The sequence below is a fragment of the Zalophus californianus genome, chromosome 4 (genome assembly GCF_009762305.2).
Source record: "Zalophus californianus isolate mZalCal1 chromosome 4, mZalCal1.pri.v2, whole genome shotgun sequence".
Taxonomy (NCBI): Eukaryota; Metazoa; Chordata; class Mammalia; order Carnivora; family Otariidae; genus Zalophus; species Zalophus californianus.
In genome coordinates, this window is record NC_045598.1 from 20,144,371 (window position 1) to 20,171,727 (window position 27,357).

At 52.5% G+C, this 27,357-nt stretch overlaps 1 protein-coding gene and 1 long non-coding RNA gene across 3 annotated transcripts; one reads left to right on the forward strand and one right to left on the reverse strand.

Annotated features, from left to right (window-relative positions):
* Positions 1-184: 184 nt before the first annotated feature.
* On the reverse strand, positions 185-7,431 carry TENT5B (terminal nucleotidyltransferase 5B). Its single transcript, XM_027612013.1, has 2 exons — positions 6,976-7,431; positions 185-2,108 (listed from the first exon to the last, which is right to left on the reverse strand). The coding sequence occupies exons 1-2, from the start codon at positions 7,237-7,239 to the stop codon at positions 1,089-1,091; spliced, it is 1,284 nt and encodes a 427-aa protein (XP_027467814.1). The 5' UTR covers positions 7,240-7,431; the 3' UTR covers positions 185-1,088.
* A 213-nt stretch (positions 7,432-7,644) lies between these two features.
* On the forward strand, positions 7,645-26,339 carry LOC113910378. Of its 2 annotated transcripts, none has more exons than XR_003516023.1 (3): positions 7,645-7,908; positions 19,774-19,901; positions 26,177-26,339. It is a non-coding gene; the product is annotated as an uncharacterized LOC113910378 (long non-coding RNA). The 2 variants fall into 2 exon arrangements; XR_003516022.1 differs by lacking the exon at positions 26,177-26,339 and adding an exon at positions 21,587-21,907.
* The last annotated feature ends 1,018 nt before the right edge of the window (positions 26,340-27,357 follow it).

The following is a 27,357-nucleotide window of genomic DNA, read 5'->3' on the forward strand; positions in this document are numbered from 1 at the left end:
TTCTCCAGCTGGGGCTGGTGTTGAGGGAAGGAGGTGCAACTCCCCAGCTATAGCCCAGGATTCAGACACCAAGCCACCCAAATGTCCCTGCCCCACAATGCAAGCCAGGTACAGGCTGGGAGAGGCAGCCAGGGTCCCCTTAACCATAGAAGGTCCTTCCCGCAGGAGAAATCATGGTGCTAGGTTTAGTGTAGACAATCTTTATTGGCAGGTGTTAAGAGTGCAAAATGGTGACAAATTCAGAGGGATGGGAGAGGAGGTGGGGCATGGTTCCCTTCCTCCAAGTGAAGACCCTGTAACCAGGTCAGTGGGGTGGGAGCACTTGACTGTGGCCACTTTGGGCCCAGCACCCTTCGAAGAACAAGCTCCTAGGCAGAGGGATCCTTACAGCACAGGGGAAGGGAGCAACACCCCAGAAGGGGCATAGGCCGTGTCCCACCCCTGGCAGCTTGGCTTCTGCTCACCCACACACCTTGACAGCTTGGGGTAGGGGTGTTTGGGAATTGGGCTAAACCTATCCCTCTGCAAACCCAGGTAGCTGCCTCCTGCCTCAGTTTCCCTCCTCCCAGTGATTAGTCAGGTTGGATCACCAGGCCCTGTCAAGGGTCTGGCCCAACCAAGAGTGAGTAGTTCCTATAACATACCATATTTTAGCCATCGTGTGGGCTGCAGACCTTCCGAGGCTGCTGGGATCACCATGGGCTGGCCTTACCCAAAAATACCCTTTCTTGGCCACAGAAATCAACCTAAGATGATGAGCATTGAGGCTACCACCCCAAACAAGCTTTGTCTCCTGAAGGCCACTGACCCCCAAGACAAAGGGCCCCTGCACCCCACCATCAGGCTGGTCCAAAAGTGGGGTACAATAACCCAAAGGTCTATCAAGAACCCCAGCTTGGCCTTAAGCCCCCTGGGGGGTTTGCTCACTCGGGGATGGGCGGGGTCTGGTCTGTTCAGTCCAAGGCCCAACCCTGCAGCAGTGCCGGGCCACTCAGCACAGGCTGCCTGTCTCTGGTCACATCCCCTGCACATTCGTGGAGACCCCACTCCATCGGGGAAGGTCCAGTACCTTCTGGCCAGGGTCTGAGTCAGTTACAAGGCAGCCAGGTGGGATAGGAGTGGGCCCGAGCCAGCAGAGGCTGCATGGGAGTCACGTAGTAACTGACCGTGGCAGGCACGACCCCGTCGGGGCCTGGGGGGCGCCAGGCCAGGGCGGCCGCGGCAGCTGGGCCCTGCTCGGCCAGCGCCTGGAGCGCCAGCGTGGCGATGAGGTCCAGCGTCTGGCGCCGCTCGTGGCTCATGAGGCACACGGTGCTCTCATTGACCACCCGGTGCAGCGTCACCAGGCAGGCATAGCGGCGGGCCGAGTCCGCCCCGCTGAAATGGGCCTCCAGGTAGCGCTCCAGGGTGCGCCGCTGCTCCACCAGGTCTGGGAAGTCGATGAAGAAGCGGGAGCACATGTACCGTTGCAGGGCGCGCACGTCGGTGCTGGGCCGTGGCCTGAAGCCCCGCACCAGGAGGTGGCAGTACTTGAGGAGGCCTCCACCGCGGATCTCCTCGGGGCTGCGCGTGGCGATGACGCGGTGCCGCAGGTGGTCCAGGGCCTCGGCAAAGTCCCCATACAAGCTCTCACCGGTCACCGTTGGGTGGAAGGCCTCAGACATGGGCGTGGATGAGCACTGGCCAAAGAGCAGCAGTGAGTCCAGGATGATCTGGAAGGAGTCTACACTGAACTCAAACTGGCGCCTGACCGAGTCCACAAACTTGAGCTCCACGTTCTTGCCACTCTTGTTGGACAGCGAGATGAGGCTCCAGCGGTCCGTGTCCGTGCACACTTTCACCAGCTTCTGCACGTACGCCTCCTTGAGCGTCAGTGGCGTGATCTTAGCCCGGTTCACACCGGCCGGCAGGAAGTCCAGCAGGCAGGCCAGGACCACCTCCTTGGTCAGCTGGAAGGACGCCTCGCTGCGCAGGTCCACGCGGAACACCAGGTCCAGGTCCTTGTAGCCCAGGCCACTCTCAGGGTGCAGCACGTGGCTGGCCGCCGAGCCGTGTAGCCGCACGCCAAGCACGTGTAGTCCCCGCTCCTCCAGGCTGCTGCGGACCACCTGCCAAAGACAAGGCAGGACCGAGAGGGGTCAGGGGCTGGGCTCCCACCTAATAATCACACCAACATCAACCACGGTGACCACTTTGCAGCTGTCATGCCTTTGGAAAGTCGTTTAACCCTCTAAAGCTTTGATTTCCTAATCTGGAGAATGGCTCGTTTGCAGGAAAGACTCAGACAGAACAGCACTAATGACAGCAAACACATACATAGAATTTACTAAATGCCAGGTCCTGATCTAAGCACTTTATACATTAGGATATAAAAGCGTATAATTCTCACAATTACCTACGCTATGAGGTAGGTACTATTATTCCCATTTTACACATAGAGAAATAGCAGCCCAGAGGGGCCAAGTAACTTCCCCAAGATCACACAGCTGGTGAATTAAACTCAGAGAGTTCAGGTCTTAACCACTACGTTATTCTACCTCTCTAAAATCTCAAGTAAAACACTTCATTTTGCGCCAGGCATGATGCTAACTGCTCAGATGTCTTAGGAATGTAATTGCAATTCACGTGCATTGCTACATTAACCCTCACAGTAATCCTGTATTTGGGCATTATTATCCCAATTTACAGATGGGGGACCAGAGGCACAGAGAGGTTAAGAAACACGTCCAAGGTCAGAGAGTAGCCAGGTGGAGACTGGAACCCAGGCCAGTTAGATTCTCCAGTCCATGTGTGCTCTGTTGACTAGGACATATTCAGCTTAATTCATCTTTACAAGGACCCTGTGAAGCAAATGTTGCACTTGTTTTAGAGCTGAGGAAACTAAGGTTTGCAGTGGTGAGATCCCTGAGATTCGAGGGGGGGTGGCATTAAGAAGTGGTGGGCCTGTCAGTGAAAACCCAGACCCTTTCTGCTCTTGGGACAGGAGGTGGGTGATCATCTCAGGAAGCGCTCAGGGCCCAACCCAAGTGGGAAGAGATGCAGCAGACCCTGTCTGCTGACACGGGAACATGACCGGCAAACTGACCAGTCATCTTGAATCTGTTCCTTTGGCCCGAGGCATGTCTCTGGGCCTAGGACCATGTGGGGAGAAGAAAGGAGCTGGGCCCAGACATCCAGTTTTCTCAGCAGCCCAGCATACTTCAGGCACCATCCTGAAAGTGACCAGGCAGCATTCCTGCCCTGACTGATTCTGCAACCCCGCCTTGCTGCCAAGTCAGCGCCCAGCACTGGGCTGGGCTGCCCTCCTCGCTTCTCAGGGAATTACTGCAAAGAATGCACTTAAGTGCTGAGGAGGCAAGCCACAGTGGGGCAATCTGAGGCGGGCGGCTCCCTCCAGGAACGTTTCCGGGAGGAGGACCCAGACTAGGGGAAGGTATTGTAATGGCTACAGGGGTAAGCAACTGGCCATCAGGAACATGGCGGGGAGGAGCTGGGGGACAGGGAGGGAATATCAGTTAGGCACCTATTGAATACCTGGACGTTCTCACCAGAATCTATAGGGGATAGATCTTTTGTTTTCTCTTTTTAAAGATTTTATTTTTAAGTAATCTCTACACCCCACATGGAACTCCAACTCCCAACCTTGAGATCACAAGTTGCATGCTCCATTGACTGAGCCAGCCAAGCACGCTGATGGGGGACAGCTCTTTATGATCTCCAAGTTATAGATGGGGAAACCAAGGCTCACAGGAGTGTTGTCATCTGCCTGAGATCATGTAGAGGTGCCTTCAAATCCAGGTGTGGCTGACTCTCTTCCCATCACATTGCCATCCCAGGGTTTAGAAGGAGCAGAGACCAGAAACTAGGGTTCTAATCCTCCCTCTCAAAACTTCAAAGTGAGGGCGACCCTCCAGTCACTGAAGTCAACTACCCAGAGTCAAGGTAGTTGGCCAGACAGAAGGGGGAAGCTGGAGGTAAGGCGCCAGTGGCTACAGTCCGGCCCGTGGGACTTCTGACCCACACCCTGGCAGCGGGCAGCTGTGCCCATGTAGACCAAGGAGAGAAGCAGGCAAGTCCTTGTCCCAAGGACCCTGCCAAACTTGCAGAGCAGGCCAGCCCCCTCCCCAGGTCCCAGTGGAGCTGACCGAACCTCACTCAGTGCCAGCTCCAGCTCCCAGGCTGCTGCTCACCCCAGGGCATGGCATCGGGCCTGCTAAGTAGGTGGCAGTACCCTTGGTAGGTGGCCTGCGTCAGGCCGTGGGGCCGGCTGTGTCAGCCAGCCAGCAGCTGTTGTCTCTCCCAGGTGTGACTGTAGCCGACTTGGCAGGCGGACCCCAGACACCACCACACCCAAAGACTGCAAGGCAGCTTGGAGCCTCCTGAATCAGACTTTCCAGCCATGCAGGGGGCAGTGGCTGCACCCTCCTTTCTTCTGTGCCAAGGGCCTCCCCAGAATCGCTCTCTTCCTGGGCCACTGCCGAGACCTTCAGGGGGACTGTAGGTGCTGTCAGCCAGCAGGCTTACAAAACTCGAATCTGGAGCTGCCTGATGCAGGCCCTCTGGCTGCAGCTAGAGAGATCAGATTGTCTAATTCAATTCCCTGGGCCCAGAGAGGGCAAAGGACCTTATCCAAGGTCACACAGCCAAGAAGTGGCTGAACTTAATTAGAACCGGGCCCCCCAGAGCTATGGGCTGTAGGACCTCATTTTCCTGTAGGACCTCTCCTACAGGAGAATGGGTCCCTCTAGCGCAGGTCCAAGCAACAATAGCATCTTTAGCTGCTCAGATTGCTGCTGCAGGCAAAGTCTTATGGGGGTACAGAGGAAGAAAGGTTCTAATTCTTGAATCATGGACAACCAGCATCCTCCACTACACGCACTTAGCATCCCTCCCTCTACCCCCCCAGCACCCCCCACCTCTGCACATAGCCAGTATGGATGCCCCTCATCCCCATGCACACCAAGCACCGCTATCCATGCCCCATACACACCCAGCACCCCCACCACAGTTTGTGAAGCTGCCAGCAGCAGATCCCCACCAGGAGATGGACTTTCTTCCCTGGGGATGCAATTGTACAGGCCAGGTGAAGGTACCTGTTCCCTTTGGATTCTGGAATCTGAAAGGGTGTGGGACAGTAGTCCAACTAATCAGCATTGAAAAGATGGGGACACTGGGCCCAGCAAAGGGAACAGACAATAGTCCGGGCCCTGAAGCCGGATGTCCGACCTCCCAGGCTAGCTCTTAAGTCTCCACTGCCTCTCCCCACCACAGCCAGTTGCTCCCTGCTCTGTGGTATCTTTGACCCTAATCCAGGAGAACACTGTACTATTATGGCCTTGTAAAGTCAGCTCCTAATGGCCTGTGGTCTCCACCACCTGGCAGGGAGCACCTCGAGGGCAGAGAGGCTGGGTCCCAGTCACATCTATAGCCCTGGTGTTCCAAATAGGACTTGACACAGAGCAGACACCAGTAAAGGCAACTGGGCAGGGCCTTCCCCTCCAGAGCACCCTTTGTGCCTGATGAGGGGAGTTTCCACACTGGGCTCCTCCTTCCCCTATGTCTGGGACAACAGTTCTGGAGATACAGCAGATGGGGCCCCAAGGCTGACCTGAGTGTCCTGGGGAGGAAAGCCTCAGCTGGTTTCCTAATTACCCCATGACAGCGGGCAGCCGAGGAATGCCTCAGTGAGCACCTCTGGGGTTGTGGGTGAAGTCAGCCCTGTGGAATCTGCCCCCACCCCTCCCATTCCCTTGGAGGGAGGGCGAGGTAATCCCTTAGCAGACAACCCTCCTCCTCAGTGGAGGCTGAGACAGTAGGAGGCAGGGGAGTGGCCTGCTTCATTAGCTTCTGCGGATAACTCAAGAAAGAAAGTCCATCTACTGGCAGGAATACACAGGAATTGTGGCTGGATTTTCTGGTTTCTATCAGAAGACTTCCCTGAGACTTAGAAGTTGAGTCTAACAGCTGGGGAAGGGGCAGGAAACCTTGAGCCTACAGCAGGTGGCTCCCAGGAAGACCCGTAATGCTCCCGGTTTGATTTTCACCTCCTTAGGTAATCTTACGTAGCTCAAGGCCCCTTTTGGAGCCTCAGCTTCCCCAGCCACAAAATGGGTACAATAATTACTATATTCTGGCATTTCAGAGTATGGTAACACCTAGGTTATAGAGATGAAAGAGCAATTTGAGGGGTGCTGAAAATGAGGTAAAGGGAAAAGGTAGTCTGAGGAAGGGGAGAGGGCTACCAGAATTCTCTTTTCCTGCTTCTCAGGAGACACCAGGGCCAGCCTTCATTTCCAATTTTGGGGAAAGGGAGAAACACCTAAACTGGACACCTGATGTCGCCCTCCAGCATGCAAGCACCAGGTCTGGCTTGGTGCTTAATCTCCTCCTGCCACCACCCCAGCTAAGAGGGACCAAGTCCTTATTGGGATTTCTTGGCTTTTCCACTTAGCCACGGGTCTCTTGAGCCAAGGGCTGTGGAAGCACAGGACAAAGTCTGCCCCTAGAACCTTGAGAGAGGGAGCGGGTGTGTTGGGGTGGGGGTGAGGCCCAACGATGAAGATTTGGGAATGAAAACAAACCTATTTTGAACCCAAACATGCACACCTACCCATCCAGGACTGCCTGGTATCTTTAGTCGGAGCAGGCAGGGCTGTTCTCTCTCCGGCCCCCCACCCCCCACCCCGCGCACCACCGCAGCCAAGTCCCTCCCCATTCTCCTCCCATTTCCTAGCTAGGGCCAGGGTGAATAATGGTTCGAGAGGAATCGGGCTCTCCAGAGGTAGAAGGGAAAGCCAAGTGGGGAGGGAGCATGGTCTACGATCCATGCTCGTGCGATTTTGTTCCAGTCCCTGTCCCTCTCTAAGCCTCATTTTCCCTAGCAGTCCAGAGAATCGGACAGACTCTGGGTGCCTCCGAGCACAAGAACCTCCGGCAGGCTGGAGACCCCATAACCCCCTCCCAGGGCCCGCTCACCTGCACAATCTGCCGGGGCTGCACGCTCAGAGTGGGGAAGTTGCCGCGCCCGTGAATGGGAATCGGTTCGCTCAGGAGCGCGTCCAGTCGCTTCACCTGTGGCCAGCCTAACCCACTCAGGTGCCGTCCGAGGGAGGCCGATGAGGCCTCCGGGTCGGGGCCGCCGCCTGCCGGGGCGGCCGTGGCCACCGCCGAGGCCGCTGCCGTTCCCACCTGCGCAGCTGCCTGGTCCGGGCTCTCAGCTCCACTCTCCGACAGCATCATTAGCCCGGCCCCGGGGCCCCGACGGCAGAAACCGGGGGGTTGGCTAAGGGGAGAAGGGCAGGGAGAGCGGCTGGGCCGGGGCCAAGGCGAGAGGCGCGGCTGCAGGGACCGGGTGGCAGCGACGGCGAGGCAAACTCAGGGCACACCTCCGACGGCGACGACCAACCGACCCTAGAGCCGGTAGCCCAGGGCCCAGCGGACTCTTATAGGCCGCGGGCGACATGCCCATTGGTCCAGACAGCTGTCATACAGTGGGAGCGCCCCGGCTCTCGACGCCCCTGCCATTGGTCAGCAGAACTTTGCACGTGAGTCACTGGTCGCCAGGGAGATTCCGATTGGCTGGCTGGCACGCCCCTGCCCCGCCCCCCTGCGCCCGCTGAATTCCCTCCTTTGGTCCTTAAAGAACTTCTGTTCTCAGTGATTGGCCCCGGCGGAGGTAGGCCTAGACTTAAAGGGACTGCGCCCTCCAGGGGCACGCGGGAGGGAAGTGACCTGTGGAGTTTGTAGCGGAGTTGGACCACTAACAAGTTCCAGGGTTCCTTTTGGCGCTGGAAAAAATTTGGAAGTCACCTGGCCTGGTTATCCGCTATTTTCAGAAGCCCAGAGAGACTGCGCCGCTGGTTCCAACTGCACACAGCGCTCCTCCTGCTCTTCCAGAATCGAGGAAAGGTAACAAACTCTGTGTATACTGAGGTAGATACTATTTAACGCCCTCTTGATTGGCCCTTGTCAACCACAGCCTCGCCAGCGCTAACGTTCCTCTTGAGGGGAGGGGACACCGTTCAGAGAGGGGGCGTGACTCCCTCAAGGTTACACAGCAAATGAGTTGGGGCCCGGGTGCTGAACCCGGGCCATAGAATCTGTGGCGCGTGCTGTTTCCATTACATTTGGGCAGACGCGGGGCCTTTAGCGGGCTGGAGGATGGAGGGCAGCTGGAAATGGGGAGTTGGTTTTCCTGACCCAGCGTCTTGGTCCCCTCTGCAGCCCCTTCTGGTAGGGGCTTCCTAAACAGTTGGTGGAAGTCTTTCCGGCCAGCTTCTCAACCTTAGCAGGTCCTGTGTGCCCCCAGGCAAGTCACTAACCGCTCTGAGCCAGTTTCCTTTTCGGTCCCAGAGAAGATGTTCAATAAATATTTTTAAAATTTTGATTTGATTACTAATAGTTGGCAAAAACATTTTCACATATTCTATTGAAATAATATGTTTACATGTTTTTCTTTCCTACTTTACAGAGCCTAGAGGGATGAGGCTTATTGTTACTTTTGAATTCACTTTTTCTTCTGATTTTTTTAAAAAAAGATTTTATTTATTTATTTGACAGAGAGAGACACAGCGAGAGAGGGAACACAAGCAGGGGGAGTGGGAGAGGGAGAAGCAGGCTTCCCGCGGAGCAGGGAGCCGGATGTGGGGCTCCATCCCAGACCCTGAGATCATGACCTGAGCCAAAGGCAGACGCTTAATGACTGAGCCACCCAGGCACCCCTCTTCTGATTTTAAATACATGTACCTGTGGCAGAATTTCAGAAATTGAGTCTGCTTGATTTAACACTACAATATTTTCTCTTAGATTAAATATCATTCTTCTAATACTGTCCCATTCTATAAGGCAGGCCCAGCAAGGAGTAATAATCCCAATGTACAGAAGAGGAAACCAAGACCTAGAGATGATAAACTACATTCCAGGGTCACCAGCTTGTCTCCAACAGACCTGGACCTAGAACCCAGGAGCCTGACTCTCAGACCAGAGCAATCACTTCCTCTTTCTGAAGGCCAGCGCAAGCAAGATCCTGCCTGTGTCCCCTCCCTCCCTTTTGTCTGGGATCAGGGGCTTCCTCTGGCCCCCAGGAAGGGGACCTGCGGCTAGCTCCACTGTTTGGCTGTGTGACTATGGCAAGTCCCTTGTGCTGTTCTCAGTGGAAGTTGCTTGTTTACCTTCTTTTGAAAGAGAAGACATAGATGGGAAACCTCCTTTGCTGAACCCAGAGTCTCCAAACCCTCTGGGTTCAGCAAAGGAGGTTTGGCCCCAGCAGAGGAAGGAAAAGAAAGGAAACTAACATTTAGTGAGGACCTACTATGTACCAGGTCACTTTACACACAGGACCTCTAATTTCTAAAAATGCAGCTCAAGATGTGGGATCATTATCCTCAATTTGCAGATGAAGAAACCAGGGCTTGGATAGGTCAAGTGACATGGTAATACAACCACTAATTGGCAGGGTGGGACTTGAATCCAGATCTCCTGACTCCAGAGCCCTATTTTCCAACTGCTCCTTGTGGAAGAGTTGGCACAGATCACAGTATCATGCTTGGCACAGCCCTGGGACCACCCTCAAGATGATTCATTCATTCATTCATCAACCAACTAAGCACCTACTGTGTACCAGGTGCTGGGCTAGGCCCTGAGATGTGATAGGCAAGGTCCCTGCCCTAGAGCTGACATTCTAGTATAGAAAGACAGTAGTTAAGTAAACAAAGAAATAAGACATTTCAGATAGTGCTAAGAAGAAAATAAAGCAGGGAATGGGAGAGAGAGCAGCCATGTGTATATGTGAGTGAGTGAGAGAGAAAACTGGAGAGACTGATGTCCATTGTTGGTGTGATCACAGAGCCTGCCCAGCAAGGTGACATTTCTACTGCACCTGCTGGATCCACTTCTGCCTTAACTCCCTGTGCTTGTCCCTGGAGAACCAGAGCAGCAGAGAAGGTGCCAGCCACACATCCCTCCAACCCTGAAGGCCTGAGCTGGAGGGAGAGGGGGGCTTTGACAATCATTTTGTTCACTCTCTTCTCACTTTGTATAGGGGGAAACTGGAAGTTTGGAAGTCTGGAAGCCAGACTTTCTGGGAATCTGGGAGACTGGCTAGGGCTGGAACTACACAGGGGTAGTTGGTTGTGGGGTTCCCCCAGGTTCCCATCTATGTCTTCGCTTTCAAAAGAAGGTAAACAAGCAACTTCCACTGAGGACAGCACAAGGGACTTGCCATAGTCACACAGCCAAACAGGGTAGGGTCCCCTGGGCGTGGCCTGGTGCTATGCCCACCCCACACTCTTGAATCAAGTTCTCTGAGAAAGGAAACTTAGAGATCTCTTTTCCTCTCACCTTCCTGCTGTCTGGGCTAGGAAGAGCAATTAGCAAATTCATGCTCTGTGAATCACCCTTCTGTTGACACTTCTATTCCAAAGCTAATTGGCCCAAAGTTTGCCCAATCACAGGACCTGAACATCACTACCCTAGGAGTGGGAGGAGATCCGGGAATGTAGGGAGGGGAGAGGGAAGACCAGAGAGCAGGGGTATACTCAGGAGGGTTTTTACCTTCACCAAGACCAACTTCTAATTGTCCCAGTGAATGGAGGGGAACGATGGCCGGGGTATCTTCTGAAGAGTGCATCTGGCATTCAAATGTTATATATGAGCCTTTTCCCTCCCGGGCGTATTTCCCATCTCAATCCCGACTCTGATTTTAGAGGGGAACGTACTCTTTATGATAACTGAGTTGTAGTGACTTGGGTAAGTCACTTTCCTTTTCTGGGCCTCAGTTTCCTATTCTGTAAAATGGCAGTGAAATAGGAGTCAGGTTTTTCCATTCACCTTTGATTTGAGGTGATGGGAAGGAGAAGGGGTCCTTCGAAGAGTGTTGGCCTCCACATTGGCCCCTCTTCTGCTCTGGGACTCCAGACAAGAGCATTCTGGGATCAGGGGCGCCTGGGTGGCTCAGTCGGTTAAGCATCTGCCTTCAGCTCAGGTCATGATCCCGGAGTCCCAGGTTCAAGCCCCACATCAGGTTGCCTGCTCAGCAGGGAGTCTGCTTCTCCCTCTCCCTCTGACCTTCCCCCATCTCGTGCTCTTTCTCTCTCAAATAAGCAAAAATCTTAAAAAAAAAAAAAAGGCATTCTGGGATCAGCCCACATTACTGAACACCCTGTGTCTGGAACCACACAAGGAAATTTCCATACAGTTTCTTATTCAATTTTCAGAACACATTTTTTTTTGAAGATTTTATGTATTTGAGAGAGAGAAAGAGCATGAGCAGCAGGGAAGGAGAGGGAGAGGGAGAAGCAGACTCCCCGCTGAGCAGGGAGCCCGATGCAGGCAGGGCTCGATCCCAGGACCCCGGGATCATGACCTGAGCCGAAGACAGACGCTTAACCGATTGAGTCACCCGGGCGCCCCGCTTTTTTTTTTTAATACTTTATTTATTTATTTATTTATTTATTTATTTATTTATTTATTGAGCACGAGCAGGGGGAGGGTCAGAGGGAGAGGGAGAGAGAGAATCTCAAGCAGACTGCATTGAGCCGTTGAGCACAGAGCCCAGAAGGGGTTCAATCTCACAACCCTGAGGTCATGCTCTGAACTGAAATCAAGAGTCAGACCTTAACTGACTGAGCCACCCAGGTGCCCACAGAACACAATCTTTTGACAAAGGAGTGATTTCTCGCTTTGCATGAGGGGAAACTAAGGCTCAGAGAAACAATTTAATTTATGCAGGGCCCCAGAGTTGGAAGGACGAGCTTCACACCCAGGTCTAGCTGAACCCCAGGCCCAGGCCCCACCCAGGGCCCTGTCTCTGAGGATGACTTGGTTTGTTCGATTGCACAGAGATGGTTCTCTCCTCTGGTTCTCCACATCAAGGTGGTTCTCCCCCATCCCCTCTTCTATGGTTCTTGTCTTCCACCCTGCCTCAGCCCCTCGTGGCCAAGGCACTCTCCTGGACCTTGTCAGTACCCTGCGTAATTTCAATAGCAAGTGTCCCATCCTCCTAACACCACCTCCTGTCTTTCCTGCTCACAGCCTCTAGAACCTCAACTGCAATGGGTCCTGACTCCCCAGGCTCTTCAATCCATGGATCCTACCACCTTTTCCCCACTGTTTCTAGCCTCCTTAACCAGCTTTGATTCCATGGACCATCATTATAATTACTGCCTTGCACATACCCTCAACCCCTTGCTCCTCTCACCTGGCAAAACCACACCCTGGCTAATCCAGCCGTGTGTTTGTACCCCACAGTTGATTGGTGCCGGAGAAGGACACAGCCCCGCTGACAGGTCTCACTTGAACATCACGTCAGGGCCTTCATCCTCTCCAGGGGGTCCTTAGAACCCTCTGGCGATCCTACTGTATGACCTGCCGCTTTCACTCCACTGTGGTCCTGGACACAATCCCATACCTCTCCCCTGCACCTCAACCCTGGACACCTCCTTCCCTGCCCCCAAGGAGGACCTTGCTTCCTGCATCACTGAGAAAATAGAAGCAATCAAAGGAGAATTTCTATAGACTCTCAATACCTACCCATCACTGGGTCTGTGCCTCATTTTTAGCCTCCCTTCTGCTGCCTTGGGGGTGAACCCTGCTTGCTCCTCTCTGCGGCTACCCCTGTACTTACACACCAGACCGCCTGCCTCTCACCTGCTCAAGGATTTCACCCTGGTGATCTCCCCTTTTCTACTGGATCACTCCAATTAACATAACTGGAAATAATAATTGGTATTGTGAAAACATAATTTCTTGCATCTTAAAAAACCCAACAAAGCCCAACAAAACAAAACAAAAATCTCCCTCCCATTTCTCTATATAGCAAACTCTTTGAAAATGTCTGCTTGGGGTCTTCAGTGATTCTGTTCGTTCTTGAATACACTTCAGTTAGGCTTTGTCCCCACCACTGCACCAAAACTGCTTTTCAAGGTCACCTGTGACCTTCACATTGCTAAGTCCAATCATCAGTGTCTTTTAATAACAGCTTTACTGAGATATAATTCGCATAGCATACACTTAACCCATATAAAGCATACAATTCAGTGGTTTTTTTTGTACACTCACAAAGTTGCTCAGCCAGTACCATAATCAATACTAGAACATTTTTATTACTCCCAGGCCTCCTGGGTGGCTCAGTTGGTTAAGTGTCTTCCTTCGGCTCAGGTCATGATCCTAGGGTCCTGGAATTGAGCCCCGAGTCAGACTCCCAGCTCAGCAGGGAGTCTGCTTCTCCCTCTCCCTCTGTGCACTCTCTCTCTCTCAAATAAGTAAAATCTTTAAAAAATATTTTTAAAATAACATTTTTATTACTCTGAAAAGAAACCCTGTACCCTTTAGCAGTCACCCCCCATTTCCCTTGAGCCCCCTCAACTCACAGCTCTAGGCAACCACTGATGGACTTTTTGTGTCTATATAGATTGGCCCATTCTTGACATTTCATATAAATGGTGGTCCTTTGTGACTGGTTTCATTTACTTAGCATAATGTTTTCAAGGTTCATCTATGTTGTAGCGTTAGTATTTCATTTTTCTTTATTTCCAAATGATATTCCTTGGATATATGGATATTCCACATTTTATTTATCCATCAGTTGATAGACATTTGGGTTGTTTCCACTTTGAGCTATTAGGAATGCTGTTATGAATATTCATGAACAAGTTCTTTAAAAATATTTTTAGAGCGGTTTTCAATTCACAACAAAATTGAGAGGAAGGTACAGAGATTCTCCAGGTACTCTCTGCCCCCACACATGCACAGTCTCCCCCATGATCAACATCCCCCACCATAGCGGTACATTTGTTATAATTGATGAACTTACACTGACACATCATAATCACCCAAAGCCCATAGTTAGGTTTCACTGTTGGTGTTGGCAAGTTTTTGCGTGGACATAGGCTTTCATTTCTCTTGGATATATTCCTGGGAGTGGAATTGCTGGTCATAAGGTAACTTGATGTTTAGCAGTTTAAGGAGCTGCCAGACTGTTTTCCACAGCGGCTGCACCCTTTTCCATTCTCACCAGCAACGTACAGGAGTGTTCCAGTCTTTCCCTATTGTGGCCAACGCTTGTTTTGTTTTTTAAAGATTTTATTTATTTTTTGACAGCAAGAGAGACAGCGAGAGAGGGAACACAAGCAGGGGGAGTGGGAGAGGGAGAAGCAGGCTTCCCGCGGAGCAGGGAGCCCGATGTGGGACTTGATCCCAGGACTCTGGGATCATGACTTGAGCCAAAGGCAAAGCTTAACCAACTGAGCCACCCAGGCACCCTTCAGTTTCAAGTTTTAAATGCCATCTGTGTGCAGGCAAATCCCAGCTTTACCTATTCCAGCCCAGAGCTCTCGCCCCAATTCCAGGCTTATTTATTAATTGTACTCAACATCTCTATGGATCTTCCTCGACTTACAGTGGAGTTCCGTCCTGATAAACCCATTGTAAGCTGAAAATGCATTTAATACATCTAACTTACTGGACACCATAGCTTAGCCCAGCTGACCTTAAATGTACTCGGAATGCTTATATTGGTCTACAGTTGGGCAAAAGCATCTCACACAAAGCCAATTTTATAATAAGGTGCTGAATATCTCCTGCAATGTATTGAATACTGTACTGAAAGTGAAAAACAGAATGGTTGTGGGGGTGCAAGATGGTAGTAAGTGTATGGCTTGTTTCCCCATTGTGATCACTGCCCAGAATCATGAGAGGGTCCAGAATCTAACCGCATATCTCAAACCCGGGGAAAGATCCAAATTCAAAATCTGAAGTGTGGTTTCTACGGAATGTGTATCACTTTCATACCATTGTAAAGTCAAAAAATCATAAGTTAACCCATCATAAGTTGGGGGCCATCTGTACTTGTATGTTTATCGTCTTCTCAAACCTCACACGTCCAGAGCTAAATTCTTAAACTGAATTGCTCCCCTTCCAGCACATGGAGACTTCCAGTGCTTGGGCTGAAGATCCTGAAGCCATTTTTTTACTCCTTTTTCTCTTACATCCCACGTCAAGTTTGTCAGCGAGCCTGTCGGCTTTACCTTCAGAATACAGACAGAATCCACCCCATCTCACCACGGACCGCAACTCCCTGCCACCCCATGGCCTTTGCCCCTCTGCTGGGTTACTGGCGCCTCCCTACTGGCCCACTGCAATTGCACTTGTCTCCTGCAGTCTGTTTGCAACCCAGCAGCCTGAGTGATCCTTTTATTTCTTTTTTAAATCTTAATGCCTCCATCTCACTTGGAAGAAGGCTATAGTCCTCCCAATCACAAGGCTCTGCAGGATATCCCCAGCCTTGTCTCCTCCTCTCCCCTCGCTCCTCTGTTGCAAGCACACTGGCCTCCTGGATGCGCCTGTCCTACCTCAGGGCCTTTGTGATTGCTCTATCATCTGCCCCACTCACTGTTTTTTTTTAATTTTTTTAATTTTTTATTATTATGTTATGTTAATCACCATACATTACATCATTAGTTTTTGATGTAGTGTTCCATGATTCATTGTTTGCGTATAACACCCAGTGCTCCACGCAGAACGTGCCCTCTTTAATACCCATCACCGGGCTAACCCATCCCCCCACCCCCCTCCTCTCTAGAACCCTCAGTTTGTTTGTTTCAGAGTCCATCGTCTCTCATGGTTCGTCTCCCCCTCCGATTTCCCCCCTTCATTCTTCCCCTCCTGCTATCTTCTTCTTTTTTTTTTTTAACATATAATGTATTATTTGTTTCAGAGGTGATTCAGCAGTCTTGCACAATTCACAGCACTCACCATTGCACATACTCTCCCCAATGTCTATCACCCAGGCACCCCATCCCTCCCACCCCCCACCACTCCAGCAACCCTCAGTTTGTTTCCTGAGATTGAGAATTCCTCATATCAGTGAGGTGATACGATACACGTCTTTCTCTGATTGACTTATTTCGCTCAGCATAACACTCTCCAGTTCCATTCACGTCGTTGCAAATGGCAAGCTCTCATTCCTTTTGATGGCTGCATAATATTCCATTGTGTATATATACCACATCTTCTTTATCCATTCATCTGTCGATTGCCCCACTCACTCTTGAGAGCCACCTGGCTTCTCCCTGGTTCCTCCAGATTCTTTTTCTCACTGAGGCCTCGCTCACTAAGCAATGAGCATGGAGACCTTCCACCTCAGCTATCCTTCCTCTGCTTTATTGTTTCCATACCACCCAACACCATCTACACATCAGGCTGTGTGTTTATTTATTTATTTTTAAAGATTTTATTTATTTATTTGAGACACACAGAGAGAGATAGAGGGCACAAGCAAGGAGGAAGGGCAGAGGGAAAGGGAGAAGCAGACTCCCCGCTGAGCAGGGAGCCCGATGTGGGACTCGATCCCAGGACCCTGAGATCATGACCTGAGCCAAAGGCAGACGCTTAGCCAACTGAGCCACCCAGGTGCCCCATGTGTGTTTATTTATTTATTGCCCTTTTCTCTGTTGGAACAGAAGCTCCAGGAGGGCAGAGATTTTGCCTGTTTTTGTTTTCTAAGTACCTACCCCAGCTCCTGGAACTGTAGTTGCCAGTTATTTGGTGCTCAGTAAATAGTCATGGAAGAAGTGAAGGGGTGCTTGAGGAAAGGAGGAGGGAGCACTCTTCTAGAATGCAGGGAGTGGTGCAGTGTAGCCACAGCCAGATGTCTGAGGCGGGACTTGAACCTGAGTCCTCCCCAAGGTCACTGAAAATTGGTTCCTGTTTTCCAGCTGAGGAAGCCTGCTGTAATGGGAGCCAAAAGCTTGAGTTAGAACTTGGACATAAAAGACCCAGTGTATGAGTGCTACCTGGCATGTAGCCAGCACTCAGTGAATGTTTGCCCCTCCCAGAGACAGTGTTAATTTGCTAAATGGGAGCAAGGTTCGGACAGGTGTTTTTTGGGCGAGGTCAAGGAGGAAGGGAGAAGGGTAAGACCACAGAGGAAGACAAGGCTGTAGGGGGAGGATCAGAGGGCTGGGGGCTGGATCCTGAAGGACAGAAAGAGACACCAGAAGGCAGAGCTGTGGGCAGGGCACTCTGGGACCTCACTTCCCTCAGGTTCAAGGCTGCTCACAAAGCCTCTCCCTGTCCCCAAGCTGGCTGGAGTCTGTCAGAAGTGGCAATGATTGATGATTAATTATGCCCATTTCATGGGTGAGGAAACTGAGGCTCAGGAAGGTAATGATATGAGTCTGTCTCTTCTCCCCTGCTAGAGTAGAAGCTCCTCAGTTTCAAGGGCTGCTTGCCCCCATTTCCATCTCCTCAGGGCTAAGGTTGCTGACTGAAAACAGGAGTGGGTTCTCATCAGTGGTTTTCTAGCCCCAGCAGACTCCACACTCCATTTTATAACAAATATTCTAGAGTACCTCTTTCCTGTAATGGAATACAATTCATAGGTAATATATCCTATTTATGCATTCCTAATTTGGAAAAAAAAAAAACCAAGATAATGCCCTATCTGAAACATAAAGGAGAAATAAAAGGAAGGTAATCTATGTCTTTTTTCTCATGATTTAATTTTTTAAAAGATTTTATTTATTTGAGAGAGAGAGAGAGAGAGCACACGTGTGTGGTGGGGGGCGGGGCAGAGGGAGAAACAGGCTTCCCACAAAGCAGGGAGCCCTAGCCCGATGTGGGGCTCCATCCCAGGACCCAAGGGTCATGACCTGAGCCAAAGGCAGACGCCTAACTGACTGAGCCACCCAGGCACCCCTCATGATTTAATTTTTAAAATTGAGATATAGGAATGCCTGGGTGGCTCAGTCAGTCTTGTGCGCCTGCACTCTCTCTCTCTCTCTGACAAATAAATAAAGTCTTTTTAAAAAATTGAGATACAATTGACATATAACATTATATAAGTTTCAGGTACAACATGATATTTGTGTATATTGCAAAATGATCACCCCAACAAGTTTAGTTAACATCTATCACCAGTTACAATTTTTTTTTAAGATTTTATTTATTTATCTGACAGAGAGAGACACAGCGAGAGAGGGAACACAAGCAGGGGGAGTGGGAGAGGGAGAAGCAGGCTCCCCCGCCGAGCAGGGAGCCCGATGTGGGGCTCGATCCCAGGACCCCGGGATCATGACCTGAGCCGAAGGCAGACACTTAATGACTGAGCCACCCAGGCGCCCACAATTTTTTTTATCTTGTGGTGAGAACTTTTAAGATCTACTCTTAGCAATTCTTAAAAATATAGTACAGGGCGCCTGGGTGGCTCAGTCGTTAAGCGTCTGCCTTCGGCTCAGGCCGTGGTCTCAGGGTCCTGGGCTCGAGTCCCACATCGGGCTCCCTGCTCCGCGGGAGGCCTGCTTCTCCCTCTCCCACTCCCCCTGCTTGTGTTCCTGCTCTCGCTCTCTCTGTCTCTGTCAAATAAATAAGTAAAATCTTTTTAAAAAAATAAAAATATAGTACGGTATTCTTAAGTCTAGTCACCATGCTGTACATTACATCCCTTGTGTGACTTATTTATTTTATAACTGGAACTTTGTAGATGTCTTTTCTTTAACCTGTAAATACGCAGGCAGAGTCTTGTTCGAACAGGACTTCTCAAATTGGAATGTGCATAGGAGTCACCTGGGATCTTGTTCAAATGCAGATTCTGAGTCAGCAGGTCTGGGGAAGGACCTGAGAGTCCGCATCTCCAACCAGCGGCCAGGTGTTGTCCAGCTGCTGCTTCTTGGCAGGAGAAGCATGCTTCCAGCTCCCGGGGCCCACGCAGAGGCCCTCCCCGCCGGCCTCCGCCCAGAGCCGCCCCCTCCCCGGGCCCGAGCAAGGGGCAGCCCTGTCCAGGCCCGCCCCGCCCGCTGCCCAGCCTCATTCCTGGCAGCCAGGTGGCCGGGTGCCCGCTGCCGAGACAGCAGTTCCCAGGGGAGGAGCCCGCCCTGGGGAATGGGCCGCGGGGGAGGGAGGGAGGCCCCGGGAATTGATGTTCGAGGGGGCGGGGCTTCCGTGCCCCCCAGTCCCGCCAGTGCAACCCTCTTCCCTGCCTCCGCTGGGATCCCTCAGTCCCAGGGCACTGATCACTGGCTTCTCCTCTTACTCCCTTTGCCCTCCGTTTGGGCTAGGCTCCTATAGTGGGGAGGCCAGATGAATCCAGCTCTTGTCTACCCCGAAGAAACTCCATGTCGGGGCTAGCAGACAGGCAGACAGACAGACAGACAGACACCGTTCATCTTTAAGCAGGTTTTCTGTCAAAAGAGGGGCGTGGGAGGAAACTCACTTTCAGCTTTCTGGGTACCAATCAGGGAAGGCTTTCTGGAGGAGGCAGGAGCCCAGCAGAGCGTGAAGGCTGTGGAGAGATGCCCTGGACAGCCCCTCCCTCCCAGAGTCCCCGGCCGGGCCAGGGCCTGCTGACTTGGGGCACCTGCAGGACTATTGCTGCCCGAGGATCCCAGGGGACACTGTTTTGGGGACCGGGATTAGAAGAAAGAGTCTTGTCGGACAGAGAGGCCTGGGTTTGAGCCCCGCTTTGCCACTAACATGCCCAAGTCCATAAGCCAGAGAGTATCCTGGCCTCCACTCCCTGAGGCTCTCAGATGGAGTTCCCGGGACTTTCACAGCTCCCTCTCTTCTTGGCAACAGGGAGCCCTGTATTCTGGGGACAGTGGGGAGGGACGGTTTAGACCAAGAATCCTCCAAATCAAAGACGGAGCCTGGCAGGGGTGGGGAGGGGTTAGGCCTTAGAAAATGTGCTTTGCCTCCAGGCCTTATTTCCTAAGACAAAGATGTGTCACTAAAGCAAGAAGGAGCTGGTGGTGAGTTTTAATTTTGTTTTGTTTTTCACAGTTTGCTTCCCCAAGCAGGAGGACTGCAGAAGTGACCGGTGCTGAGCCAACCCCTCTCCACGCCTGCTCCCCTTTGGGCTCAGGGACCCCTGATTCTAGGGCTGAGCCAGGGCCTGTGTGCAGATGGAGGTGAGAGTGTTTTCTACGGCCAATCCGAGCCCAGCCCAGAACACAGGGTGGGGCTCTGTCTGGGCCTGGGTGGAGATCTTTGTTACCGGGCCCAGGCCCAGTTCCTGACCAGGGTCAGGGCTCATCCTGAGATCAGGGAACAGGGAGAAGCAGCCCTTCAAGGACAGACCCAGCCCAGGATTCCGACTTTAGGACGGTGAGTCAGGCAGCCTGGCTGGGAGCCCACAGGCCTTTATGCCCAGGGTCTCTGGTCCCCTCTCAGGGATGTATTGGGGGCAGGTGACCTCCTCTCCACCCACCCACCCCCCCAACCAGACAGCCTGCCCTCCAGACTCTATGGACTTGGTTGGCTGACTCCTCCTGCTGACCCTGCTCCAGGCTCTGGGGTTTACATGGGCAAGCAGTGGGGTCAGCGTCTCTCACTATCCTCAGAGCTCTGTCCAGAGGTAGGCTGGTGAACGGGCTACGGAAAGTCCTCCACTGGGCTTGATGTCAGGCTGCCCATCTGATGATACTGCATGCAGAACTGGGAAGAGATTCACAGAATCGCCTCTCGCAAGCCAGGAGGAGCCAACTCCACACACCACTGGCTCTGTCCCGGGACTGTGCCTTCCACGGGTCCCAAGAAGCTGGCTTACAGGGTCCTGTTAACTCACAGGGTCAGGGTTTCCTAGCCTGTCCTCGTGAAGGTGACGGTGACTACAATGGTGGCCGTAGTTGACATTGTGCTTGTGGTGATTGAGGCTTCTGTTGCTGCCATTGGCCTCTTTTCAGTGACAGGGGAGGGACCGGTCAAGGCAATCCCTCCATCTCCTTGGGGGAAGCCGCTAGGAGGTGCCTGGGGGCTGTAGGACGGACTGGGATTAGGGCTTCATTAGGGCTCGATCATGACTCCATCCGGGACACTGGAAACCTGACGTGGCCTAATGGACACGTGTCCTGCCCCTGTCCTCCTCCCCCTGCCCAGTGATGAGCGAGCATCATGCCACTGAGGAGACAGGAGCCGAGCTGGGGGGCACCTCTCACCTTACCACTGCTGAATCCGTGCACCTCCCTGGGCGCATCTCCTCTTTCTTCCCTATTCATGCTTGAGGATAAGTCCCTCCTCTTATATAAAAAAAGAAGGGGGGGTGCTCCTGGGTGGCTCAGTCGGTTAAGTGGCTGCCTTCGGCTTGGGTCGTGATCCTGGGGTCCTGGGATCAATCCCCTCATCAGGCTCCCTGCTCAGCGGGAAGCCTGCTTCTCCGTCTCCCTCTGCCTGCCGCTCCCCCTGCTTGTGCTCTCTCTCTCTCTCTCAATAAATAGATAAGATCTTAAAAAAAAATTTTTTTTTTAAAAAGAAAGAAAGAAAGAAAAAACAGCCCTGGGGCGCCTGGGTGGCTCAGTCAGTTAAGTGTCTGACTCTTGGTTTCAGCTCAGGTCCCGATCTCTTGGGTCTGGAGATCAAGCCCTGTGCTCTGTGGGGAGTCTGCTTGAAGATGCTTTCCCTCTGCCCCACCCCCCACTCTCTCTCTCTCTCTCAAATAAATAAATAAATCTTAAAAAACAAAACAAAACAAAACAACAACAACAACAACAAAACCAGTCCTCAGTGGCTTCCCATTGACTGGAATAAAATGCCAGTTCTTTATCCAGCTGAGTTTTACCTCATCTCCTCCCCCCACCTGACTTCTTATATACTCCAGCTACACTGGCCCCGACTCCTGTTCTGGAAGTTTGTTCCTGCCTCAAAGACTTGGAGCCCACGACTGCCGCCAATCTCTGCTCATCTGGCTGCTCATCCTCCCAGCCGCAGCTTGAAGAGGTTCCCCTGACCTCTCCCTCTGCAGGGCTCCCCAGTTCCCCTCTGTTCCGTCCTTCTTGTGCTTCAGGCCCCACAGTGGCCTCATCTACTTATGTGTTACTGGTTTGACTGTCTTCCCCACTAGATTGTAAGCCCCATGCAGTAGAGACCTCATTCTCTGCTATATTGGTGCCTGGGTGGTACCAAATAAATGGATGTGTAATCAGTGAATAGATGTCCATGTTTCTTTTTTTTTTAATTTAATTAAATTTATTTATTTTTAAGATTTTATTTATTTATTTATTTGACAGAGAGAGAGTGAGAGAGCACAAGCAGGGGGAGCAGCAGAGGGAGAGGGAGAAGCAGGCTCCCCGCTGAGCAGGGAGCCCAATGCGGGACTCCATCCCAGGATCGCGGGATCATGACCTGAGCCGAAGGCAGACGCCCAACTGACTGAGCTGCCCAGACGCCCCTAGATATTCATGTTTCTTTCCTCTTTGTTCTCCCCGGGCCATTGATGACATCTTGTTTGAATGTCTATACCTGGTTTCTACTCTACCCTGGCCCGTAAAGGGAAGGGCAAAGTGTCCCATCTGCACTTGGCCAGAGTGTAAAAGATGGACCAGTGTCCCACAGGAGCCCCTGAGGTGGTGGCATCAAAAGCTGGTGGGTGATCTCAAGGGGCTTTGGGTCTGGCCAGGGTTGAAAGGTCCAGTCACCTTCCTCTTCAGTTTGGTTTTAATAAAGACGGCAACATCTCTCAGCTTCTTTATTCCATCATAACCACCAGGCTTCCTTACCGAGTGGACTTTCATCGTTTTTTGGCTGCCCTGCCTCCAAACCCTCTTTCCATTAGGGGGAAGGCCCCACCGTGGGAGGCCCCCATCACCCACTACTGAAGCTGAAGGGGACCGCAGACCCCTCCCCGTGGCCCTGGCAGGTCGGACAGGGGCCCATAACCTGGGCCCAGCCAAGGGATGCTCTAGCCCAGGACTGCGAATCTCAAGTGAGTCATGCAAAGACAGGAGGGCTTAGAATTTGCTCGGAACGTGGCCTTTGGTGGCAGTGGTCAATGTGGTGTCTGATGGTGACAGACACATCTGGGTGTCTTGCAGTGGGGCATGGTCTGTCCAATGCTGTCACTTCCTTGGTCCCTGCCCTTCATCTGACCTGGATCTTGGGCTTTGTGTCCATTCTGGAATGCTGGAGACCCAGCACCAGAATGTTGCTGCAGAAAAACCTTGTGTAACTGCGACGTTGCTGGCCAGCAGGAACAGCCTAGAGGAGGCAGGAAGTAAAAACCACATACAAACAACCCCCCCCCCATCCCCCTGGACAGCAGCAATAACAGCTCACACTGACATAGTACTTATCACGTGCCAGGCACTGTTCTATTATTGTTCTGACTTTACAAATGAGAAAACACAGGATCGTGCCTCTCTTTAGCGTTCCCATCCCAGTCTAGCCCAACGGAATCAAATTAGCCGAGCTTGGAAACGCTGCAAGGGAGGGAAATGTAGTCATTAGCTTTCCAGGCTCCCCGTCTGGAGGGTGGGATGGAGGCTGAGAGAACCCCGCCACAAGGTCCACCCGACAGATCATCACTGCTGCTGTCACCTCTCCATTAACGCTAGGATCTGCCGCCACCATTAGCCATCCCCTTAACCACCATCAAGTCAATTACCAACGCTGTCGCCCCCTCCACCAACTCAAGATCCGACAGAGCCATCAGCTTTTCCGTCCCTAGGCAACGTCACCATCAGTGTCACTGTCACCACCGCCATGATTACCCTCATTACCTCCATCCCCAGCAGCAGGGCGGTGGCAAGGGGCCAGTGAGGTCACTTCCTCGCCTTGGCGCTCACAGAGGTAATTGCCTAATGAGACGGTTGCAGCTCCGAGCTATAGTTACCCTGCGTAACTAGGAAATCTTCCTAGGCTCTGAAGAGGCTGAGGTTGGTTCATAAACTGGAAGGGGTCTGCGGCTGTGAGTGTGGGTGTGAGCGTCCCAGACAGGCCTCTGGGAGGCCATTTCGTCCATCCCCCTGCCTTTGTGGTGCAGAAAAGCAACACAGCATAGTAGTTAAGTGCTGATGGAGGGGCATCTCGCTGGCTCAGTCAGCGGAGCATATGACTCTAGAGCTCGCGCTTAGGGGTTTGAGCCGCATGTTGGGTGTAGAGGTTACTAAAAAATCTTACCAAAAAAACGAATGCTGATAGAATCAGCCTAGGTCAACTTAGGCAAGTGGTTTCACCTTTCTGGGGCTCAGTTTCTTCCTCTGTGAAATGGGAATTATAAGACCTATCATATAGAGGAGTGTGGGGAGTATAGGTGATGTAAGTAAAGAACCTGGCACAGTGCCCAGTGCCCAGGAGGCTCACAAATGGAAGTTGCCAGTATCTTTCACTTTTTATATTTTATTTTTTTTAAGATTTTATTTATTTATTTGACAGAGAGAGCGCGCGCGAGAGCAGGAACACAAGCAGGGGGAGTGGGAGAGGGAGAAGCAGGCTTCCCGTGGAGCAGGGAGCCAGATGTGGGGCTCGATCCCAGGACCCTGGGATCATGATCTGAACCTAAGGCAGACACTTAACGACTGAGCCGCCCAGGTGCCCCTATTTTTTAATTTTTTAAAAGATTTTTATGTATTTGACAGAGAGACAGTGAGAGAGGGAACACAAGCAGGGGGAGTGGGAGAGGGAGAAGCAGGCTTCCCGCTGAGCAAGGAGCCCGATGCGGAGCTCGATCCCAAGACCCTAGGATCATGACCTGAGCCGAAGGCAGATGCTTAATGACTGAGCCACCCAGGCGCCCCTATCTTTCATTTTTTAAATATTTATATAGTGCTCACTTTGTTCCAGGCACTGTTCTGAGCACCTTACAAATTTCAGTTTCTTTATTTGTTTTATTTATTTATATTAAAGTAGGCTTCACGCCCAACGTGGGGCTTGAACTCATAACCCTGAGATCAAGAGTCACATGATCTACTAACTGAGCCAGCCAGGTGCCCCTTCAGCTTATTAATTCAAACTTCGTAAGAGCCCTAAGAGATAGGTACTACTTTTGTTCCCATTTCACAGATGAAACCAAGGCACAGAGTAGCTTACCCAAGTTTACACAGCTGGTTAGTGACAGAGCTGGGATTTTAACCCAGGGAGTCCTGCTCAAATCTGAGCTCTTGACGCTGATGCTCTTTGTCAGCAAGTGCTTCCCCCGTTCTCAAAAGTTCCCTTTCCTCCCCGCTCCAGGCCAGGTTGAAGAACACTCTGCTCTTTTTGCCCAGCAATTAGAAAGGGGCCTCCAAAAGTCACTGCATCTGATGCCTCATCTTGGGACAGAAATGCCCCCATTCACCTTATCCAGGACCTCCCATCCCTCCCAGCCAGGAAGTCCTTCCTGTTGTCTGACCTGAATTTGGGTTGAGGCAACAGTTCTCAGGGAGGAACCTCCTTAGCTGGGATGCTTGTCAGGGGGACCTCAGGAGAGATGGTAGAGGAGGGAGGGGTGTTGATCCTGGGCTCTGAGGGAGTGGAATTCGGGGCTTCTGGGTGCTTGAAGGGGGCAGAGCCCTGGGACAGGCCTCCTTGTTAGCTGCTCTCCAGAGGGCCTTGTTTTCCCCACCTCTTCCTCTAAGGCTGCACCAGGGACCTTTCATGCCTTCACTGAGCCCCAGGCCCCTCACCAAGCCCCCCTCCCAAGCTTCTACACGCCTCCCTCAGGCCTGCTCTGTCCCTGAGGGGCCCCCTTCTCTGCCCTCTCGGTGTCCGATGGCATTACCCGATCCCCAGGCTCTGGACTCCATTCTGTCCTGGCTCCCCTACCCCTGCAATCCCCTGGTCTCTTCTCCCTCTTGCCCCTTCGTGGCGGGGCTCCTCAGGAGCTGGCACCAGACCCCAGGGCTCGGGTGTCTCAGTCACACCATGGCCTCGGCATGTCCCAAACCCACTACCACGTCTCTCTCCAAGCCAGGGGCCAAACCAGAAAGAAAGCTGGGAGTCCCCCTAGACCTGTTCCTTTCTCCTCCCCCCAACATTCTAGCCTGGTCATCTAGCAGTTAGTGAGTGCTTACTGCCTACTAGGCTGAGTGGCACCCACAGTTGGGGCTGAGCAAGGTGGGCTCCTGGACACCCCTGAAGTTCCCACAAATATGGGGCATGGGGAAGAGTTTTGTAGGAGGTCTAAATTTTCTACAGGTAAGCTGGGGTCAGAAGAAGGAGCCGCTCATGGGTGCTGGGGGCACCACCCAGATCCCCCTTCAGGACTGGGATACACATTCCCCCCAAAGCTACCTGGTACACAATATGTCCCCTCCCTGGGGCAGCCTCTATTCAGTGACCGGTCACTGGGGAGGCTCAAGGCCTGTCTTCTTCGCCTCAGTTTGGGCCAACTCCGAAGGGACCTCCAAGCTCCTGAGCTCCTCAGGGTACAGGCTGGGACTCTGTTGTGGCTGCACGTAGGCCACCATCTGCTGCTTTCCTCACTCCCTTACAGGAGTCGTGCCTGCAAGCAGCCCCCCAGTAAGGCTCCCACACAAAAATCTCGTCTCCGTGTCCGCCTCAAGGAACCTGAGCCCAGATGTGACGGCCCCTGAGACAGCCATCCAGCCGTGGGTGAGGCTCCACCTGGCGCCCACCTGAGATTCCCCACGGTCGGACTTCCTGCCTCCTCTCTCCATCTCCAGAGCCACCACCTGAGGCCTAGTGTCATCTCATGTCGGAATCACCGAAGACTCCCAGTGGGTTCTCCCCACGCAGGGCAGCCAGAGGGTCTCCAGGAAACTCAGAGCTGACCCGGCCACTCTCTGGTGTCAAGTTCCCCCAGGCTGCCCGTCGTTCCTAGGACAAGGGAGGTCCTGACAGCAGTGGCCCCGCTCACCTCCCACCAGCTGCCCTCACTCTCCCGTCGGCCGCCCCACGGGCTGGGACGCTGCAGCCTCTCGGCTTTCACACGAACTCTTCCCTCTGCCCGAGCGCTCTGATCCACACTTCAGATTTCTGCTCAGATGGCCCCTTCCCAGGGACAAGGCCCCTTTCTCCAGGGAGAGCCCGTGACTGCTCAGCAGGGAGGTTCGAAGGCTTGGCCCCCTGCCTCAGTTTGGATTAATGCTGAAGGGCTGTCCCCGCTCCCCGGGGAACCATTTCTGACACCCTGCCACCGATTGGATGAGGCCTCCTGTTCCCTCATCTGTCAGCCTTCCTGTGCTTTCCATTCGAAGCCCTTACTCCACTTCGTAATTGTCTTTGCTCTTTGGCTCGGTGCCCGCTACGTACCAGGCCTGTGCTAGATGGGGAGACAGGCGATACAACACATATAATAGGAGGTGGTGACCGTGACCATGCTCCAGGGGAAAGTGAAGGACAAAGGATAGAAAGAGGGAAGATGCTATCTGTTCTGAGAGCTGTGTGAAGTGAGAGGAAGCCACAGAAACGTGTGGGTGTGGAACATTCCAGGCAGAGGGAACAGCAAGTACCAGGGGCTCCAGGGCCTGTGAATGTGAGAAACAAGAGGGACAGTGTGTCCAGGATGGAAAGAACGAGGGCCGGAGTGACAGGAGCCGAGGCAGCAGAGGTAACAGGACGCAGGTCACACAGGCCCTTGTAAGGCACGGGGAAGGGTCTGGATTTTATTCCAAGTGGGAAGCTGATGGGAGGCAGAGGGAGAGCGTTTAGGAG

Excerpts from the sequence above, each read along its gene's own strand:
- TENT5B (XM_027612013.1), bottom strand. The coding sequence starts at position 7,239 with ATGATGCTGTCGGAGAGTGGAGCTGAGAGCCCGGACCAGGCAGCTGCG. Across the intron at positions 2,109-6,975 it reads AGCCCCGGCAGATTGTGCAG|GTGGTCCGCAGCAGCCTGGA; the intron begins GTGAGCGGGCCC and ends TGTCTTTGGCAG.